At 48.8% G+C, this 22,953-nt stretch overlaps 1 protein-coding gene across 1 annotated transcript; it reads right to left on the bottom strand.

Annotated features, from left to right (window-relative positions):
• Window positions 1-11,653: 11,653 nt before the first annotated feature.
• On the bottom strand, window positions 11,654-13,265 carry LOC114781549 (protein FAM84A-like). Its single transcript, XM_028967989.1, has 2 exons — window positions 13,158-13,265; window positions 11,654-12,582 (listed from the first exon to the last, which is right to left on the bottom strand). The coding sequence occupies exon 2, from the start codon at window positions 12,570-12,572 to the stop codon at window positions 11,856-11,858; it is 717 nt and encodes a 238-aa protein (XP_028823822.1). The 5' UTR covers window positions 12,573-12,582; window positions 13,158-13,265; the 3' UTR covers window positions 11,654-11,855.
• Between the last annotated feature and the right edge of the window lie 9,688 nt (window positions 13,266-22,953).

Below are 22,953 nucleotides of genomic sequence, written 5' to 3'. Positions count from 1 at the left end.
ATCAAATGTCCTCACAAAAAATGACAGTGATAGTGAGGACATTTCCCTGCATTTCATAAGCAAACTCTTTTCTCTGTGTGTGTGTGTGTGTGTGTGTGTGTGTGTGTAGTTACTCACATCAGAAACCTTCTGCTGTCAGTGTTTGGACACTCGGGTCCCAGTGAAGTGTGACACTGTTCCCTGGAAGAAACGGGTCCCTGTCAGGTGGTGGTGTTGACGGAGAACCCTGGTTTCTTCTATCATTTCTTCACAGACATTAGGAGCCGTTTGTTTCCAGATGAACATTCTCCAAACGATTAACATCAAATAGCGTCGATGATGATGATGATGATGATGCCGAAACTCTGATAACTAAGTCTCTCACTCTCACATCACACATTCTCATCATACTTATTTACCCCCGATCCCGTATATCTGTTCTTTCGGTGTTTTTATTCATGTAGTATTCATTATTATTATATTTCATGTTGCTACATATTACCATACATCAAAACTATTACATTCATTTATTATATGTAATTATCGCATTCTGTGTATGTTGAGCCCCAGAAGGTTGTCGGTTCGAATCCCAATCCACCAAGGTGCCACTAAGTCAAGTAAATTTTATTGTCATCTCTTCCATATATTGTCGTCTCTCTGTATATCTGTACAAGACGTCCCCACACACTACACCCCAGGCGCCTGTCATGGTGTCAACTGTCACCAAGGGTGATGGTTAAATACAGAGAAGCAATTTCCTTCGGGATTAATAAAGTATAACAAAATGATCATGCATTATGTGAATTGCATTAGTTTCTCTCTCTCCCTCTCTCTCTCTCTCTCACTCACACACACACACACACACACACACACACACACAATTGTTCATTCTGTTCTAGAATTGTTCTAAAATAAATATCTACACTGTCCACTGGTCTTATGGGGACTGTACACAGCGACAGGACCAAGTGAGGACCAGTGGAGGACAGGGAGGTCAGTGAAGATACTGGAGGTTTATGAGTCCACGTCACCCCAAAACACCCAAGTTGTGACAGAACCAACTAACATACCGACTGAACACAGAGGTAAAGTGAGATGAGCAAACCCTCCCTACACCCAGTACAGTCACACAAGCGTTCTTCTCCTTGTCCTGGTGTGATCTTCTGAGGCAACCAACATGCTTGTAACGATGTCTGTCTGTATTGTGAACCTAAAGCAATAAATAAAAACGTGAGAAGCCAGATGAGGAATCATCTCTTATTAATCCAGTCACAGTAGGTAAGAGGGAAAGCTCAGTGAAGGAGTAAATGAGAAGGAGCCTTTGGGTGTCATCTGAAGAGAGAAATGAGATGAAATAAAAACCCTGAGAGACTTGGCTAATGAACCTCCGTCGGAGAGGAGACGTTTCTCACGTCTGGTTCTCATACTGACGGGAGGCTGAAAGTGGCTCAATTTCAAGGTCAACTCCTGAGTTGATCGCCATGACGACGGCTCGCGTATTTCCAGAACCTCGTTCTTCCTGCGCAGGTCGCCAGTAGCGAACTACGACTCGTCTGTCACATAAAACAAGATTCAACCAATCAGGAGAGATTCTGGTTCAAGCTCGAAATACTTTGTGTGTTCATGTGTGTGTTAATCATCCCAATTTTTAACACACACACACACCGTAAATTAATGCTTTATGAAGCCCTCCATCAATGCTCAGAACCGTCATCTAATAGAAAAGCTTTCATTCTATTTGGCATCAAAAATCAAAGGGCCTTTGCCCGCCGCACGGCATGCTGGGACTTCACACACAGAGAAGAAGTACCTCTTAGCAAACAGCTCACATCTTCTGAAGCGCGGTGAGATTATGGCGGCGCGGCAGCGCTTGAGGCGCGTTTCTCTGAAGGGAAACGGAAATTTGACTGATGTTCTCCTCCCGCACTTATCAACAAATACACAACGCGACGTGGAGGGAGATGTGGAGGTGTGTGGTGGAACCTGGTGACACTGACCATCTGATGCATCTGTCTCTGTTCTGCAGGATGTAGGTTGATGCAGCAGGAGGTGACCACTGGTGAACTTCATGGGGTCTCCGCTGGTCTCCTCACTTTTTCAGCGTGATATCTTGCATGTTAACATTTTCACTTCTGAGCTCACAGCTTCATTCCTGCCAGAATAAACCGATGCAGAAACAGCATCGACAACCACACCATGTTCAACCGTGTGTGTGTGTGTGTGTGTGCGAGCATAGAAAAATAACACATTTTTTATTTCAGCAGCTAATTTGCTGAGAAACATCTAGCTTTTTGGGACCAGTGGTGGCCTCGTGGTTAAGGAAGCGGCCCCATAATCAGAAGGTTGCCGGTTCAAATCCCGGTCTGCCAACAATACATTCCCTTCAGTGTCCAATTAAATGGGATAATAATTATATGTTTTATGGGCTCGTTTAAGTGCAGCTCAGCTTAAGCTGGGAACAGTAGCACGGTGACATGAAGTGATTGTCATTGTGAGACACTGCAGCACAGTCACACGATGAAATGTGTCCTCTGTATTTAACCGTCACCCTTGGTGACAGTGGGCACCATGACAGGCGCCCGGGGAGCAGCGTGTGGGGACGGGACCTTCATCAAGGGGACCTCAGTGGCACCTCGGCAGTTCGGAATTCGAACCAGCAACCTTTCAATTACGAGTCCGCTTGCTTACTAAAGCACCACTGGCTAGTGGGGCATCTTCAAGGCCCTGGTAGATTCGTGCTGTCCCGGAACAGGGACCGGGGTATGATTACACCGCCTCCGTTTCTTTACTATGGGCGGTGTTACTACGGTACTGCAACAAACCTCACGTAAATCCTGCGAACCTCTGCAGCTTTCCTCATGCACCCTGAATGGATTTATTACAGACAATAATTTTGATGTCCTCTGTATGACAGGAACCTGGAATTAAACCCTCTGACTATTTCTGGCTAAATCAGACCTCGCCGTTCTGGCCCCGCCTGCGTTGACCAATCTTGTCCTGAATGGCACGGTGGCAGCTCCAGTTCTTCTCTTATCTTCTGCCCGCTGAAACTCCCTCCACAAATACGTCCATAACTGCACTGACCGGATTAAATCACTTCAAATCGGCGGTGCTGACTGGACACATATTCATTGTTTCTGTTGGAAAAACTACATATGAATAAAATGTATTAAGAGTGGAATGGAATTTTTTATATTTTACAGAATCTGACCATTTAAAATGACCACGTTTAAATGACCATGTACATTTACATTATTTACCAGACGCCCTTATCCAGAGCTACTTACAGTCAGGAGTTTCAGGGACAGTCCCCCCTGGAGACACTCAGGGTTAAGTGTCTTGCTGAAGAACCTGGGTCTTCTGGTTCACAGGCGAGTGTGGTACCCCACTAGGCTACTAGCACCCCACGTATATGTTATGTGTAATGAATATTGATGGTTCTACCACCGTTCTGTTAGTTGTGGTCTCAGTGCAGGTGAGGAACTCTGAGGATTTAAGTGTAAATTTTGGGGCCACTAATCTCAGTGCAAACATGTTTCTCCTCATTTTTCATTAATCTTAATTCTGCTTAAATCCTCTTCCCCCTGAGCCTGTGATTCACTCTGAGTCACCGCCTCACAAAGAGAGAACGTTCTGCCGTGACTCCCTGTCTGTTTACACAGTCCCTGCTTCTGAAGGAACACAGAAAGATCATGTCCATCACCGTGGTCTTCTTCTGCATCTAAATCAATTTCTAGACGATGAGTTCTGTCATGGTTTACTGCTATAAAACGTAAAAGTTTGCAATGAAACATAACAGCCATAAGAGGTGTAGTTCACATAAAGATATGAGGACGTAAAAGTGTATGAATCCATAAAAATATAGAAAAACATCGAGGAAAATAAAACCTCAGCAGCAAAAAAACGAGAGTTTATAGCAAAGGTGGAAAGAAAAAACAGCCATCGCCACTAAACTACAACTATAACCACCAAACCAGAACACAGCCATCGCCACTAAACTACAACTATAACCACCAAACCAGAACACAGCCATTGCCACTAAACTACAACTATAACCACCAAACCAGAACACAGCCATTGCCACTAAACTACAACTATAACCACCAACCAGAACACAGCCATTGCCACTAAACTACAACTATAACCACCAAACCAGAACACAGCCATCGCCACTAAACTACAACTATAACCACCAAACCAGATCACAGCCATCGCCACTAAACTACAACTATAACCACCAGCACTAAACTACAACTATAACCACCAAACCAGAACACAGCCATCACCACTAAACTACAACTATAACCACCAAACCAGAACACAGCCATCGCCACTAAACTACAACTATAACCACCAAACCAGATCACAGCCATCGCCACAAAACTACAACTATAACCACCAAACCAGATCACAGCCATCGCCACTAAACTACAACTATAACCACCAAACCAGAACACAGCCATCGCCACTAAACTACAACAATCACCACCAAACCAGAAAACAGCCATTGCCACTAAACTACAACTATCACCACCAGCCATCAGCACTAACCTACAACTATCACCACCAAACCAGAAAACAGCCATTGCCACTAAACTACAACTATAACCACCAGCACTAAACTACAACTATAACCACCAAACCAGAACACAGCCATTGCCACTAAACTACAACTATAACCACCAGCACTAAACTACAACTATAACCACCAAACCAGAACACAGCCATCGCCACTAAACTACAACTATCACCACCAAACCAGAAAACAGCCATTGCCACTAAACTACAACTATAACCACCAGCCATCAGTACTAAACTACAACTATCACCACCAGCACTAAACTACAACTATCACCACCAGCCATCAGCACTAACCTACAACTATCACCACCAAACCAGAAAACAGCCATTGCCACTAAACTACAACTATCACCACCAGCCATCAGCACTAAACTACAACTATAACCACCAAACCAGAAAACAGCCATTGCCACTAAACTACAACTATCACCACCAGCCATCAGCACTAAACTACAACTATAATCACCAGCACTAAACTACAACCAAACCAGAAAACAGCCATAACACTGAAAATGTGGTACAACCACCAAACAATAACTATCACAACCTTCAACACCAAACTACCCCACTTGTGGGACTGATAATTTATCTTATCTAATCTAAATCATCATTACTGCCAAATCACCATCCTCATCACCACCAAACCACAACCAACTGCCAGTGGTGGCCTGGCAGTTGAGGAAGTGGCCCCGTAATCAGAAGTTTGTGGGTTCGAATTCTGATCCGCCACTGAGGTGCCCTTGATGAAGGTCCCGTCCCCACACACTGCTCCCCGGGCGCCTGTCTTGGTGCCCACTGCTCACCAAGGGTGATGGTTAAATGCAGAGGACACGTTTCACCGTGTCACCATGTGCTGTGCTGCAGTGTTGCACAATGACAATCACGTCACTTTCACTTCATCACCAGCACAGCCATCACCACCAAACTGTCACTATAACAAAACGTCACTGCCACCAAACCCATTGTCAGAGTCATCGTCATTATCTACTGGTGATTTTTGTTTTTTGGCTTCTTGAACTGTTTTACTTCCTGTCCTCCCTCCTCGGGGCTCCAAATGGCGTTACTCATCAGAATATTTTTACTTTCAGAGCGAGACGGGATAAAAGGGATGTGTGTGTGTGTGTGTGTGTGTGTGTGTGTGTGGGAAGGCTGGCAGGCTGACAGTAGGGGAATTGTCTGTGTCCTCAACACTTCTGTATTTATTATCAGCAGTGACATATTTTAATTCCTAAATGGCCGTTATTAATGTGTGTGTTGCTACTGCAGGAGATGGATGAAGATGGATTTTACTCTCTGGGTTGTTCTGCTCTCTTCTCCTGTCTGAGCAGGTGGGTAACATCTAGACATGGAGAGAATGGAGAGAGGGCAGAGTGTGTGTGTGTATGATAGATAGGCTCAGCCTATGCTCTGTGTATTGTGGTGGTGTGTTACCAGTGATCTCCTCTCCTCTTGGGCCAGTGGTGGTCTAGCAGGTAAAGAAACGGACCCGTTATTGCAAGGTTGCCGGTTCGAATCCTGAACTGCCAAGGTGCCACCGAGGTCCCCTTGATGAAGGTCCCGTCCCCACACACTGCTCCCCGGGCGCCTGTCATGGTGCCCACTGTCACCAAGGGTGATGGTTAAATACAGAGGACACGTTTCACTGTGTGCACCGTGTGCTGTGCTGCAGTGTTTCACCATGACAATCACTTCACTTTCACCTTGCTGCTCTGTTCCGGTGACGGATTTTTGTTGTTGTTCTGTAAACTGTAGGTTTGTGTCTGTTGTTCCACAGCACAGATGTCACAAAATGTTACACAAGCAAAAGCTACAGAGAGCAAAACCATGAAAAACGAAGGATCAGCAGCAAAAAAATGAATTAGAAAAGATATGACTGAACAATTGTAAATATGGAGACTTTAGAACATGATTGGTGTCCTCTGCAGAACTTGGGTTCAGGGAATGCAGCTGAAGGCCACCATTTCATACAGGATTAGCAGAAGATGTAATTGTCAGGCGTCAGGGGCGCACTGTTGTGTAACGTGAGCGAATGTCGGGTCCTGTTAAGCCTCCAGGGGTGGTTTACACAGAAGCCATTAACGTTGAGCCGGTGGAGAGCGGAAAGGCCACGTTCTGTGATTGATACCAGTGACCTGTGTCCAGCCACCGGCTCCGGTAAACACACATCTTTAACCTCCAGATCTGGGGGTACGTTTTCACCGCGTCCCAGTAAACCCACCTGAATCAGTGTGAGGACCGCTCACAAACCGACGGTCCAACGCAGAACCGTTCCATGCTTCCCATGAGCGTCTGTTTAGAGTTCTAGGCATCCATCATGTAGATATGGCGGCCCGCCTCATCTTCTACCAGCCGAACCACACCCACGTCCTGCCTCTCCTCGCCTCTCTCCACCGGCTCCCGGTAGCTCCTCACATCCAGTTTAAATCCTTGATGCTGCCTACAGGGCTGTAAATGGAAGTTCTCCCTCTTACACCAACACACTACTAGCCAGATACCCTCCTGCACGCCCTCTCAGATCTGCACACCAAACCAGACTAAAAATCCCCTCTTCACGGGGTCTCCGGTCCCAATCCACTCTGTTCTCCTGTGTTGTCCCTGGTTGGTGGGACAACTTGTCCTGCTCCATTTGACTAGCCGAGACTACCAGCACCTTTAAGAAGCAGCTGAAAACCCACTTGTTCAAAAAGTATTTCACACACGTGCACACACACACACTCACAAAATAAATAAAAAAATTCCATCTAGCACTTTTTCTGACAAGTTGGGCCTTATCAGGGTTCTTAGTTTTGTAACTCAAACTCTATAGAAATCAAACGAGAATTGCTGGTGTCGTCTTGTAAGTCGCGTTGGATTAAAGCGTCTGCAAAATAAAGTAAAGTAAAGTAAAGTAAAGTATGTAGATCATCATCTAACCTCAGTAACCATCACACACACACACACACACACAGGTGAAGTAAGGAACATCACTTTAATATTCAGTGCATAAAAACATAACACACACACAGTGGGGCAGTGGGGGCCTAGCGGGGTCAGTGGGGGCCTAGCGGTTAAGGAAGCGGCCCCGTAATCAGAGCGTTGCTGGTTCGAATCCCGACCCGCTAAGGTGCCACTGGGGTCCCCTTGATGAAGGTCCCGTCCCCACACGCTGCTCCCCGGGCGCCTGTCATGGTGCCCACTGCTCACCAAGGGTGACGAATAAATACAGAGGACACGTTTCACCGTGTCACTGTGTGCTGTGCTGCAGTGTATCACACTGACAATCACTTCACTTTCACTTTTCCCTTTCATAAGTGTATTTGTATGTAAATACTAACCTCCCATAATACTATTTTCTTTGTGTGTGTGTGTGTGTGTGTGTGTGTGTGTGTGTGTGTGTGTGTGTGTGTGTGTGTGTGTGATCTATGGAAATACATTAAGAACCTAAACTTGGTCTGGTCACCTCCAGCCTGAAATGGAACATGGCGGATGAATTTCATATCAGGGATTAATTTTCTTATCAGTGTTGTGAGGAAAGGCTCCGCCCCTCCCTACCTGCTTCTTTGTTCCAGATGTGCATCGTTGTCCATTTGCAGCTGTGTGTGTGTGTGTGTGTGTGTGTCTGTGTGTGCTTCCTGCTGCATGTAACGTCTGTTTCTGAAGAGAGGTGATCAGTTGGAGTTTTTAAACGAAAGAAAAAGAAAATGTGTTTATTATCACTCCATCTCTACAAATCCAGGTAAAGATAAAGTGACGTGATTGTCATTGTGAGACACTGCAGCACAGCACACGGTGACACAGTGAAACGTGTCCTCCTCTATTTAACCGTCACCCTCGGTGAGCAGTGTACTTCAGGTGATGCTGCCTGCAGTGGTGAAGATCCAGTCTGGGACTCTGTCTCGCCCTCAACCGTCCAGCTGCATGGTGTCCTGCTGTGACGGGTGTCTTCTGTCACCTGTAGCCTGGATGATGTCATATGACTCCGCTCACCTGCTGTGTGTGTGTGTGTGTGAGTGTGTGTTTCTGCAGTGTAATCGAGATTGAGTATCGTGCGCCCGGCAGAATTTGGTGAAGGAACAGCGGCGCCCTAAACGGACCCCAAGGAGCTGACGAACGCTAAAGCTCTTAGCAGCACTTCTCAAATGAGTGGAGCTACACACACACACACACACATACACTCACACAGGTTCCAGTGGTTACATCAATGGACTGGAGGTGTGAGTGTGTGAGTGTATATATCTAAAGTGTGGCTGGCATCAAACTTGATCACAAACATTGCAATTATGATCATGATTATTTGTGTGTGAGACCAGTCTCTGCTTTTGCATGGTACCTATTCAATAAATACACACACACACACAAAAAAAAAAAACACACACACCATGCTGGCTGACTGTGTGTGAATGATCCAGTGCCCGAGGCCTGAATCTCCATTAGTCCCGTTTTTCAGCTAAAATGTTTTGTAGTAAAAATCTTCTGCCTCATTATGTTCAGTCCATTACTGCACACGCACACACACACACACACACACACACACACACACATTTACATTTACATTTACGGCATTTGGCAGACGCCCTTATCCAGAGCGACTTACAACGTGCTTTCAGTTCCGGTTCACTAGGACCCCAACTATGAATACAATCTTTTTATTCACTCCGTTGTAGATTCACACACGGTGAGTTTATATAAAGAAGTCAGTGGTGGTTCTAGCGGTTAAGGAAGCGGCCCTGTAATCAGAAGGTGTGGTAGTGCCTAGTGGGTAACACACTCGCCTATGAACCAGAAGACCCGGGTTCAAATCCCACTTACTACCATCGTGTCCCTGAGCAGGACACGTAACCCTAAATTGCTCCAGGGAGACTGTCCCCTGTAACTACTGATTGTAAGTCGCTCTGGATAAGGGCGTCTGATCAATGCTGTGTGTGCAACCTTACATTTACATTTACATCTGGATAAGATGTAAATGTAAATGTAAGGTTGCCGGTTCGAATCCCCATCCGCCAAGGTGCCACTGAGCAAAGCGCCGTCCCCACACACTGCTCCCCGGGCGCCTGTCATGGTGCCCACTGCTCACTCAGGGAGATGGGTTAAATACAGAGGACACGTTTCACTGTGTGCACCGTGTGCTGTGCTGCTGTGTATCACATATGACAATCACTTTAAGACGTTATGAGTGTTTCAATGTAGAATTGAGAGCCCAGGCAGCAGATGTTTGGTATCCTGGAGTCTGGATCATATTCATCTGTCTCCAGGATATACAGAAATAAAAAGGTTAAAACTGGAGGCGGGACTAACGACCCAGGACCACGCCCACAGCATCAGATCACATGATGGCAGTTTCATCTGTGATTGGTGCCGATGTGCAGGAGGTGTTTAGTAACGCCATGTTACTGCCTCACATACACACACACACACACACACACTTCTCCCTCCCGCCGCCGCTCTGGAGTGGAGTGGCTTCGGCCACCGTTTCCGTAGTAACAGCGTATGATGTATGACTTGCCGCCACGTTCCTCATTCTGCGCGATATCACAACAAAACACACCGCCTTCCAGCTAATGACGCCTCACGCACACACACACACACACACACACACACACGAGTGTCCCAGTCTGCACATTTAGCCTGTAGCTGTTCTACTGCCCTCCATACAGCAGCTGACAGACGCAGGAGAACGAGAACAGACAGCCACACCCGCACCTGTGTCTGTGTGTGCATGAGACACACAGATGTGTGTGTGTGTGTGAGAGAGAGAGGAGGGGTCTGGGGGTAGAAGTAGGTTAGTGTGCAGCTCTTTTGGGAGAAGAAAAGTGAAGGTGAGGACGAGGGGGAGGGGAACAGAAACAAAGAGACAGAAGGAGGGAGGAGGAGGGCGGATAACAGGATCCAGGTAGATGATAAGATGAAAGTGACGTGATTGTCATCGTGAGACACTGCAGCACAGCACACGGTGACACGTGTCCTCTGTATTTAACCGTCACCCTTGGTGAGCAGTGGGCACCATGACAGGCGCCCGGGGAGCAGCGTGTGGGGACGGGACCTTCATCAGGGGGACCTCAGTGGTGGATCGGGATTCGAACCTGCAACCTTCCGTCCGCTTCCCTGCCCACTAGGCCTGATCCTGACTTCAGACTAAACCCAGCAGACCAGCCAGACGGGGTTCCGTGTGGATTTCACCTGTGTGGACTTGTTCTGTTCTCAGGTCTTAGTCACAAAACGTCCCTCATCCCACACAACACGCCCGAACACAAGCGACCGTTACAGCGGCGTCACCGTCAGAACCGGGTCCCCCGGTTACTTCAGCTGCATTTACATAGAAGCTGTGTGTGTGTGTAACAAGCTTCTAACTGAAAACAGCTTTCTGACACCCACAGATCTTTACTCTAATACACACACACACACACACACACACACACACACACACACCTCATGATATAACCTAATGCAAAAATGCAACCGTCATTTAGGGTTCCAGGTGAACTGTTCACGCTGTAAATGACCCCTCACGTCCCCACCAAGACACATTTCTACACATTGATCCAGCATCTCAGGTCACCAGGGGCCAGGTCACCAGGTCAACTTTACCACGGTGACCCCTTCCAACAAAACGACAGTAATACCTGAGACACGACATGAATATTTACATCCTTACAGCGCTGCAGCTTTGCCATTAACCAGAGGAACAAGGAGCAGGAAGAACGCTGGACCTCTACCAGCGTTAATGAACTGATCTGCCCTGCCTTCACACACTCACAGTCATCCAGACGCTCAAGATCCTAACAGAAAGCTGACCTTTGACCTGGCACTAGGTCCGGATGTTCCGGCTGAACCAGACTCTCCTGCAGGGAGGAACGCGAGAAGAACCGACTGACGGAACAAAGCCTTCAGCCGACAAACACACAGGTCAGAGCAGTCAAGTGTGTGTGTGGGAGAGAGAGAGAAGTCCTGAACAGGCCATCACCACACCAGAGCTGAAGATGTCTGGTCACCCCCATTTTCAACCTTTTATCCCAGACATCAACAGTCCAGTGCGTGTGGGGACGTGGAGCTACTGAGGATGAGGATGACGATGATGGTGTGTGCGTTTTTAGGAAATAAGGGAAAGAAGATCGACTGGTTGGCTGTCTCGTTTATTGAGATGAATAGAGGTGGAAACAGATCTGGACTCCGCAGGAGGGCGTGGCGGAGGAGGTGTCGTGGGGCTGATGAGCTGCATAAAATCAACGTCGAGGCGACGAGGTCAAAGTGCAGATCTGTGTGTCTTATCGGTCTTTAAAGGTACAAGGTGACTTTTCATGGCATCGGTTCGGCGGAGCTCAGTCCTGCTCCTCCTCCTCCGGGACCCCGCCCGCGTCCACCCGGCGCCGCTCCCGGATCAGCGCGTCCAGGCTGCGGAAGACCCGCGTGTGCGCGGCCCCGTCCCGGACTCGGACCTTCAGGCAGTACCGCTGCTGGCCGCACGGCGCCTCGCCGCCCGCCTTAAACTCCCGTTTCCCGAAGCGGCACCAGGCGGCGAAGCTCTCCGAGTTGGTCCAGCACACGTCCGGGCTGCTGAGGCCCAGGTGGCCGCGGGCGTTCTGCAGGACCAGGTCCGGCGGCAGCGGCCGGTACCGGTACCGGTGGTTGACTATCCTGCCCGGGCGGCCGCCGCTGACGTCGCGCAGGCTGTCCATGCGGATCTGGCCCTGGTGCAGGTGGATGACCTGGTCGTCGCGGACGTAGATGGCCCAGTGCGGCGGCTGCGCGCGGGCCACCAGCTCCAGCAGGTCGCCCGGCTGGCACATGGCCAGCAGGGACCCGGGCGCGTGCACGCGCAGGTCCTCGCCCCCGCGCCGCTGGGAGAAGATGCAGTCCTGGCGGCAGAAGGCGGAGTACTCCACCTCGTCCTGGTACGCGTCCTCAGGCTCCTCCTCCTCGTCCGAGAAGAAGTAGGCCACGCCCACCCGCAGCTCCTCCTTCTCCAGACCCGCCGGGTCCCCGGTGGGCAGCTCGCTGTAGCTCACATGCGTGATCCGGTCCAGTTGGTTTCCCATCAATAAGCAGCTAGAGAGAGAGAGAGAGAGAGAGAGAGGTATATATATATATATATATGTATATATTTTGACAGAGCGAGGTATAGAGAGAGAGCGGTATAGATAGATAGGTAGAGAGAGAGAGGGACAGAGAGAGAGGTATATATATATATATATATATATATAGAGAGAGAGAGAGAGAGAGAGAGAGGGATAGAGAGAAAGAGGTATAGAGAGAGATGGAGAGTTAGAGAGGTATAGAGAGTGAGAGAGGTATATAAGAGGTATATAAAGAGAGAGGGGGACAGAGAGAGGTTGAGAGAGAGAGATGGACAGAGAGAGAAAGAGGTATAGAGAGAGAGGTATACAGAGAGTGAGAGAGGTATATATATATAGAGAGGGACAGAGATATATATATATATAGAGAGAGAGAGGGACAGAGAGAGAGAGGTATATATATATAGAGAGAGAGAGGGACAGAGAGAGAGAGGTATAGATAGGGATAGAGAGAGAGAGAGAGAAGTAAAGCAGGTACACGCCGCATCAACGCGTAATCGACGTACACAATCTCAGCATCATGCGAGGAGAGAGAGAGACAGAACCCACCTTGGCGCGTCCCCCTCAGGATGTTCCGTCCATCGGAGCGCCGCCGTGCGTCCGTGACCGCGTGCGTGCGTGCGTGCGTCTGCGTCCGGACTCCGTCCTCGCGTTCGCCGCGGACTCTGCGCTCCGCGCGCTCCGTCGCTATAAGTACACTCGCAGACCACGCCCCGGTCGGATATTGACCCGCCCACTTGGTTGCTATTGGTGGAGGCGTCTCATTAATTCCTGGGGGGAGGGGCAACGCTCACACAGTTCTGCCCTCACACACACCGCGTTTAACACACACACACCGGGCGCTGTCGGTGTGTAAGATGAGTTGCTGCACCACTGTGTGTGTGTGTGTGTGTGTGTGTGTGTGTGCTGTTCTGATGGTGGCTGCTAGTGCAGTGCTCTGGGTGGAGTGGACGTCTTCAGGTAGGTCAGTGCAGAGATGAAATTCTCTCTGCAGGAGAGTAGTGGAGTTTGGCAGGTGGACCTCTGCATTCTGGACCATTATCAGTACCAGGAGCTCGGTGACCTTGGTTCTGATGCCACTTATTCAGTAGTTGGTCATCAGTCATGACATCTGCATTATTGGGTGTGGAGGGTGAAGAGTCCATCGTGAGATTAACCCAGTGCACCTTACAGTCAGGGATAGTCCCCCCCTGGAGACACTCAGGGTTACAGTCAGTATTTACAGGGACAGTCCCCCCTGGAGACACTCAGGGTTACAGTCAGTAGTTACAGGGACAGTCCTCCCCTGGAGACACTCAGGGTTACAGTCAGTAGTTACAGGGACAGTCCTCCCCTGGAGACACTCAGGGTTACAGTCAGTATTTACAGGGACAGTCCCCCCTGGAGACACTCATGGTTAAGTGTCTTGCTCAGGGACACGATGGTAGTAAGTGGGATTTGAACCTGGGTCTACTGATTGTCTGGTTCACAGGTAGGTGTTGTACTCACCAGATTACTACCACCCCAGTACTGAGCCTTGTGGAACCCCGGCACAGACTTGGTGGGATCAGGACATCTATTCCCGCCAAGGAATGTTGTAGGAGGGATTATATGAACCATGGGTCTGCCATCAGACTGATCTGGGACCAGAAGTTCTGTGTTTGAGAACTGCCTTGTCAATCAATGAGTCCAAATGTCGGGGAGAGTCAAAGTCCACTGAGACGTGCAGTTGCTTTAAGAAATAAAAGGTTGTGTTGTGTATGGAGCAGTGGGTGCTCAGCAGGAAGAGGAGATATCGACTGAGAGATTAGTGAGTGGTGGAGGTGGTGGAGGACAGAATGGTGATTTGAAGCTGTCTGGGGTCCTGCTGATTTCGTCATTGTTAGAAGTCCCCTTGTCAGAAGATTGGTGAAGAAGAGCATGATGGGTATGCAGACCCGCAGGACTGTTTGTGTTGTGATTTTTCGTTTCAGTAGTTCAGAGTTTGGTGACTATCTGCCAGATTCTACCAGTCAGTCCGGAAAATGATGGCTTGATGAGCGGGTTTGATGATTCAGCCTGGAGCAAAATGTCATTAACCTGAAGTCTCTGGAACAGAGACGGCCAGGAAGGCTGGGCGAGACAGAGGGTGTTGAACTGAGATGAAGAAATCGTCGGAGACATGGAGAGGCGGTCCACAGTCCAATCTGTGGTGCAATCTGTGCTTCTGAGGGAACATTTGGTAAAGAGCCTTGCCAGCCTTGTGGGTTGCTTACTTGTTTGAGGTGAAGTTTGCTGAGGTTGGATTGTCAGTGAGGGTATGGACAGTCCTGCTCAGGAATGGAGGACAGTGGCGTCCACCCCAAAATCTCCCCAACTGTCCTGGTGGGGGACAGATTTCAGAAAGTACGGAGCAAATCTGACATTTTGACGAGACGCTCAACATCATTGGCGGAAGTGCTGCTGGGTCGCAGTAGTCAACACTCTGGTTTCTGGTTCCAAGATTTATTTGCCCTCAGCAGAAGATTTGCCCCGTTTGTTGCAGAACTGGTGCTTCCATATTCGTGCAGTAACACTCGCGCCAAAGCTAATGCTAACAGTGTAGAGCCGCTAATGCCTTATTGTGCCAACAAGTTCATCTCTGGTGGTTCCTGGGCAGGCTGTGCACTGCCGGCTGAAATAAAAACTCTCGGGCAGGGGTCCCTCGGGACCGGGACCCTGGAGAACACCTCAGACAGGCCTTCTGCTGCTCCTTGATCTCGGCATCTTTGAAGATGTCTGGCGAGGAGTTTCTGCTTCTCGCTGATAATGTTTCGCCGCGCAGGATGCCAGCTCCTGCGGCGCGTTGTTACGATACCAAACCGGGCCACCGGGGGCAGAGTTCACGCCAATCTGAAACATGTCAAAACATGGACCATGCAGAGCTAGTGCAGAAAGTGTTCTTTTCTGGTGTGTGTGTGTGTGACGCTTTACATTTACCTGCACTTACATTCTACATCATATCCTGCACGGTACACCTGCAGAGCGTTAGTAGGTGAGGAATTCCATAGCACAAGGTCATTCAGAGGTCCTGTCAGACAGCTTGATATGTAGCAGGGGCCGGGCCCCCCCCAACACACACACACACACACACACACACACACATTCACACACAGTATCATGGGACTTGAGCCCCGGCTCTGAGTCCTGGAGGCATTTGGTAGAGCCACTAATAATCTACAGTACAGTGTACCGAAATGATATTCTTCTCTCTCACACACACACACACACACACACACACACACTGTTTCCAGTGGTTCTCGTACCACCCGTACCCTCTCTGCTGTATGTATTCCACAGGCACTAATGAAGCGGTGGTGCTGGTGGTGATTTAGTCGGTGATTACTAGCCAGCAGCAGATCCAATTACTGTTTGAAATGGGCTGCAGTTGTGGTGCTGTGTGTGTGTGTGTGTGTGTTGTAATAGGTATGGATGGTCTTTATGGCCTGTTGTTTAAGGGGTTATTTTATAGATCTGCGAACATCACATTTACTCCTAAATTCACCCCATCTTTAGCATCAAGGTGAAGGTGTGTTGGTGGTGATGATGTTGGTGTTAGTAGTGAAGGAGTGTTGCTTGGTCCTCAACATCAGTAGATACAAACATTTCAACAACAACATTAGTAGCTGCTTGAAAGAGAAGATCCAGCTGGACTGGTACACCATGAGGAACTGCATCTCAGTGCCTTTAACAGAGGGGCAGATCTGGTTCATTGTTCCTATTGGTCAGGCTATAACACTGCCCAGCTGACCCAGTTACCACATTTATACGGTGCCACTGGTAACCTGCTGGAGAACAATCTTGCTTCTCTGGTCGTGTTACTGAGGCCATTCCTGCAGCTTGGATGGTTGCCTCTTCTGTTGGATGTTGAATGTAATCCACAGAAGATGAGAGAAGAAGAGAGGAGATGAAGAGGCAGTAGGAGATGGAGGAAGAAGGTTGTAGGTGTGGGAAATCTCACAGAGGTGTCAATTTGTCATGCTGCTCCAGCGGTGAAGTCTGGTGTGGGCGGCGCTCGACACGTTCCACCACGTGTTCAGTCTTGTTTCTGTCTGTTAAATTAGGTGTGGAGATGAACATTCTTCCTCTTCTTTAGCTGGCGTGGGGTTCCTGTGTGCTCCTCGTCCCTGGCCGCCCGCCCTGGGGGGCTTCAGTCTCTTTGGTGTGTGTTTTCCCGCCGCCTCTGGAGTGCTGTGAGGTGTTTCGGGCCCTCGGGGGTTTTCTCTAAGTGCTCGGCGCATTGTGCACCTCAGTATGTAAATATGCTGGTAATTGTGCAACTGTCAGAGCCTTGAATGGCTTCCTGCTGCACGGCAAGTGCAGGATCAGAGCGCCATATTGTGTCATGTCACGGCTGCAGTGAAGGGGGAGGCTGCGCCGTACATAATGCATTACAGCAGAACATTTTAAGAACCTCTAATCTCACTCTCACAGCAACATGGAGCACATGAGATACACATTTCCCTTTTCTCTCCTCCTCATTCCATTTGGAATATGGACGGTAACTGGACTCTTTATCAGTTCTAAGGTTACGAAAAGGGCACAGAAACCGACTGCAGTGGGCGTGGTCACGTTAACTGGGGGTGGTAGTAACCTAGTGGGTAACACACTCGCCTATGAACCAGGAGACCCAGGTTCAAATCCCACTTACTACCATCGTGTCCCTGAGCAAGACACTTAACCCTGAGTGTCTCCAGGGGGGGACTGTCCCTGTTACTACTGACTGTAAGTCACTCTGGATAAGGGCGTCTGGTAAATGCTGTAAATGTAAATGTAACTGGAATTAAAGCGCCTGATAACCTGCATGTTGGTGTTGGTAGTGGGCGTGGTCACGTTCACTAGGAATTAAAGCGCCTGATAACCTGCATGTTGGTGTTGGTAGTGGGCGTGGTCACGTTCGCTGGAATTAAAGCGCCTGATAACCTGCATGTTGGTGTTGGTAGTGGGCGTGGTCACGTTGACTGGAATTAAAGCGCCTGATAACCTGCATGTTGGTGTTGGTAGTGGGCGTGGTCACGTTCGCTGGAATTAAACGCCTGATAACCTGCATGTTGGTGTTGGTAGTGGGCGTGGTCACGTTGACTAGGAATTAAAGCGCCTGATAACCTGCGTGTTGGTGTCGGTAGTGGGCGTGGTCACGTTCACTAGGAATTAAAGCACCTGATAATCTGCATGTTGGTGTTGGTAGTGGGCGTGGTCATGTTTACTGGAATTAAAGCGCCTGATAACCTGCATGTTGGTGTTGGTAGTGGGCGTGGTCACGTTGACTAGGAATTAAAGTGCCTGATAACCTGCATGTTGGTGTTGGTAGTGGGCGTGGTCACGTTCACTAGGAATTAAAGCGCCTGATAACCTGCATGTTGGTGTCGGTAGTGGGCGTGGTCACGTTTGCTGGAATTAAAGCGTCTGATAACCTGCATGTTGGTGTTGGTAGTGGGCGTGGTCACGTTGGCTGGAATTAAAGCGCCTGATAACCTGCATGTTGGTGTCGGTAGTGGGCGTGGTCACGTTCACTAGGAATTAAAGCGCCTGATAACCTGCATGTTGGTGTTGGTAGTGGGCGTGGTCACGTTGACTAGGAATTAAAGCACCTGATAACCTGCATGTTGGTGTCGGTAGTGGGCGTGGTCACGTTGACTAGGAATTAAAGCGCCTGATAACCTGCGTGTTGGTGTCGGTAGTGGGCGTGGTCACGTTCACTAGGAATTAAAGCGCCTGATAACCTGCATGTTGGTGTTGGTAGTGGGCGTGGTCACGTTGACTGGAATTAAAGCGCCTGATAACCTGCATGTTGGTGTTGGTAGTGGGCGTGGTCACGTTCGCTGGAATTAAACGCCTGATAACCTGCATGTTGGTGTTGGTAGTGGGCGTGGTCACGTTGACTAGGAATTAAAGCGCCTGATAACCTGCGTGTTGGTGTCGGTAGTGGGCGTGGTCACGTTCACTAGGAATTAAAGCGCCTGATAACCTGCATGTTGGTGTTGGTAGTGGGCGTGGTCACGTTGACTAGGAATTAAAGTGCCTGATAACCTGCATGTTGGTGTTGGTAGTGGGCGTGGTCACGTTCACTAGGAATTAAAGTGCCTGATAACCTGCATGTTGGTGTTGGTAGTGGGCGTGGTCACGTTGACTAGGAATTAAAGCGCCTGATAACCTGCATGTTGGTGTCGGTAGTGGGCGTGGTCACGTTGACTAGGAATTAAAGCGCCTGATAACCTGCATGTTGGTGTCGGTAGTGGGCGTGGTCACGTTCACTAGGAATTAAAGCGCCTGATAACCTGCATGTTGGTGTTGGTAGTGGGCGTGGTCACGTTGGCTGGAATTAAAGCGCCTGATAACCTGCATGTTGGTGTTGGTAGTGGGCGTGGTCACGTTCACTAGGATTTAAAGCGCCTGATAACCTGCATGTTGGTGTTGGTAGTGGGCGTGGTCATGTTTACTGGAATTAAAGCGCCTGATAACCTGCATGTTGGTGTTGGTAGTGGGCGTGGTCACGTTCGCTGGGATTAAATCACCTGATAACCTGCATATCGGTGTTGGTAGTGGGCGTGGTCATGTTGACTAGGAATTAAAGCGCCTGATAACCTGCGTGTTGGTGTCGGTAGTGGGCGTGGTCACGTTCACTAGGAATTAAAGCGCCTGATAACCTGCATGTTGGTGTTGGTAGTGGGCGTGGTCACGTTCACTAGGAAGCGCCTGATAACCTGCATGTTGGTGTTGGTAGTGGGCGTGGTCATGTTTACTGGAATTAAAGCGCCTGATAACCTGCATGTTGGTGTTGGTAGTGGGCGTGGTCACGTTCACTAGGAATTAAAGCGCCTGATAACCTGCATGTTGGTGTTGGTAGTGGGCGTGGTCATGTTGACTGGAATTAAAGCGCCTGATAACCTGCATGTTGGTGATGGTAGTGGGCGTGGTCACGTTCGCTGGGATTAAATCGCTTGATAACCTGCATGTTGGTGTTGGTAGTGGGCGTGGTCATGTTCGCTGGGATTAAATCGCTTGATAACCTGCATGTAGTGGGCGTGGCCAGGTTTACATACATGGATAGGAGTGTAGAGACTGGAGGGAAATGAAGGAGAAAAGGAGATGGTTTTGTCATGTATTGTCAGGGGGGGATTAAATTGTCCAGATTGAGGAAGTAGGGTGTGTCAGAGCTGTCAGTCATGCCTACAGTCTCCTCTCCTTTTTACATTTTGTTCTAGGTGTCAGAAAAAAATTACACACCAACAAAAGACCTGTTTGGGTAGATAGTTCCTCCTCTTATTCCTCTTGTTTTGCAATCTCCTGTTTCAAAAGACCCAGCAACATAAATAGGCTGAACCACCATCTGCGGCCCACAGGAAGGATCATGCAGAACGTTCTGGAAGTTGTCAGGTGAGAACCCAGGTTCTGGTTGGATTTTCTTCCTTTGTGGCTGCAAGAGGGAGGGGTCACATGACGTACCTCATGTGAGCTGAAAACAAGAAGGCCAGCAGCTCCCCGGAGTTCCTGCTTTTATCCGTTCTTTACACGGATTATCCTCATTTCAGATTTACAGTTGGAATTTAGTTCGTTGTTCAGACTCCTCAGCAGTGACCTGGAGAGCCACAGTTTTCTCCATTTTGAGCCATTTTTTACAATTCTTTGTATATGATTACATGAGATTTCATGGATTAAGATGATCAAGATGAAAGAAGAGAGGAGTAATGTCTCAGGACATGACGTGTGTGTGTGTGTGTGTGTGTGTGTGAGATATCAGGTGGTGTGACTGAGGTATTCTGGGTAAAATCTCAACATTGCAGACAGACCCTCTTGATTGGGCTCAACCATGTATGAAAGCATGTGATGTGGTGGCCCGTTCACTTGCTGTGTGGCCTCCCAGCTCAAATGTGTGTGTGTGTGTGTCTGTGATGTGGGGTGGAGGGAGGGTGTGTGACGGTGATGATGATGATGTCATGGTGATGAAGGTCGTGGTGATGATGGAGCTGCTGCAGTGTGTCAGTAATTTACAGTCTGACTTTGGAAGTTCAGATGGACTCAGAAAGTAGGACAGAAGCTTGGCCGTCACACAAAACCCTACCCTCTATGTGTGTGTGAGTGTGTGTGTGAATTAGTGTGTATGTGCGTGCGTGTGTGTGTGTGTGAGAGAGAGAGAGAGATTTGACCAGGTTGAAGAATCATGAACTAGACGGTATTGTGATTTACTAATAATAAGTGGAGTAAATGGGGGTGCAGGATCTGGGGGATCTGCTACGCAGCCAGAATCCTTCATGAACCGAGCAGAGCGGCTCTACACTTCACTTCACTTCACGTACAGCAGCGCAGCGCCAGCTCCTGCCTTTTACTGGAACGGCCTTGATGTGATGTGTGTGTGATGTGTGTGTGTGTGTGTGTGTGCGTTCTTGCCTTTAGACATGTTTTTGTTTGCATATTTTATCTGGAGGTTCTTAATTATAGAGTTTAATATCATTATCTCCAAATGAACTCAGCAATTCGACCCTGTGGCACCATATCTCGGTTGCTCTGTTCTTCCTCTCTCTCCCTCTCTTCTGACATTTCCAGCCGATCATTTGAGGAAGAGCTCTTTGTCTTCAGCTCCTCTGTTCTGCGTTGTGGTAGAAATGATTAGCTGGTGTGTGTGATGGATCCGAGGAGCTGTCCGCGGTGCTGAACTCTGCAGGTTGGACCTGCGTCTCCCGTCTCTCTTCAATTCCCCCGCTGCTCCGCACCACGACCTGCATGCAGCTGCAGCCCTGGTCCCCGTGCAGGGGGACAGGGAGACGGATGGCGTGCGGGAAATTAGGGGGAGATTGAGGTGGGAAGTGGGAGGTGGAGGGAATAAATGTCCCTGGTGTACGTGGGAGGAGGCGGCAGGACGGAGTCGTATTAAAATGGATTCTATTTGGCGACATTAGCATCTGTAATGTCCCCGAAAATCTGCTGTCTGAGGGAGGCTGAGCTGGTTAACTGCGCCTGTGTGTGTGTGTGTGTGTGTGTGTGTGTGCGTGTGTGTGTGTTATATTACATTTCTCCATCTGTGCCTGTGTCATTACTGTATTTCCCTCTTGTCACCCACACCGAGTCGAACCATTCACTGCTGTCACAGCAAATACGTGATCACTCGCTCACTCTGCTCTGCATATGTAACGTGTGTGTGTGTGTGTGTGTGTGTGTGCGTGTGTGTGCGTGTGAGTGTGTAGTTATCAGAATAGTACAGTTGTACGTCGGTTACCAGATAAGTTCCCAGGTTCTCCTGTCTCTGTTCCTCCACTGTAGGGATCTGGAGTTGAGATGTACTTCATACTTAACCAATCAGTAATAACCATAATCTGTGAATTGGAAGTTTGGTGGTAGGAACCTAGTGGGTAACACACTCACCTATAAACCAGAAGACCCAGGTTTACATTTACATTTACAGCATTTACCAGACGCCCTTATCCAGAGCGACTTACCGTCAGTAGTTACAGGGACAGTCCCCCCCGGAGACACTCAGGGTTAAGTGTCTTGCTCAGGGACACGATGGTAGTAAGTGGGGTTTGAACCTGGGTCTTCTGGTTCATAGGCGAGCATGTTACCCACTGGGCTACTACCACCCAGGTTCAAACCCCACTTACTACCATCGTGTCCCTGAGCAGGATACTTAACCCTGAGTGTCTCCAGGGGGGGACTGTCCCTGTAACTACTGATCGTAAGTAGCTCTGGATAAGGACGTCTGGTAAATGCTGGAAACGAATTGGGGCGTGGCCATCGTAGAAGTGACAGGACCTCTATGTTCATGTTGTGGAGAGCTTTTCTCCATGTCTGTCATCCAACCCTGCAGCAAAATGCTCAGATGTGCACACATGATTACAAATTCATACTATTGAGAATGATGAAGTTCTCAGAACATCTCTTCAAGTCTGTGGTAACATATTTTCAGACTTTCTGCAACGTTCCCTAACTCACCAAGTAAAGTAGTTAAACCGATACGTAGAAGACGCTCCGTAATTAAGATCCAGAGCTGGCTGTTTTTACCACATACGTCTGACAATGAACTCATCCTCCCACATGCACCCCAATCGCTGGATTCTGAAATCGTGTGTGTGTGTGTTAGAAGGAAAGAGAACTTCCGGAGACAGTTATGAAGTTCATGGTGAACATCTGAACACCTTTAACCTGCAACTGAATCTGCATCCGTCTTCCTCCAGAAGATCAGAGATAATTACAGCTAATTACCCCCCTCCTACCCCACTCACATTCAGGATCAGCCAAGCGTGTGGTGAGAAGAAGTCGGAGATGACTCCACCATTGTGCTCCTGCAATTACGCCCGACCCAGGCGGGGGAGCGAGGGAGCGAGGCGGGGGAGAAGAAGAACTCAAACGTTCT

The sequence above is a fragment of the Denticeps clupeoides genome, unplaced genomic scaffold (genome assembly GCF_900700375.1).
Source record: "Denticeps clupeoides unplaced genomic scaffold, fDenClu1.1, whole genome shotgun sequence".
Classification (NCBI taxonomy): Eukaryota; Metazoa; Chordata; class Actinopteri; order Clupeiformes; family Denticipitidae; genus Denticeps; species Denticeps clupeoides.
Note: the sequence above shows the minus strand (reverse complement) of the source record. Positions and strands in the feature narration are given on the sequence as shown.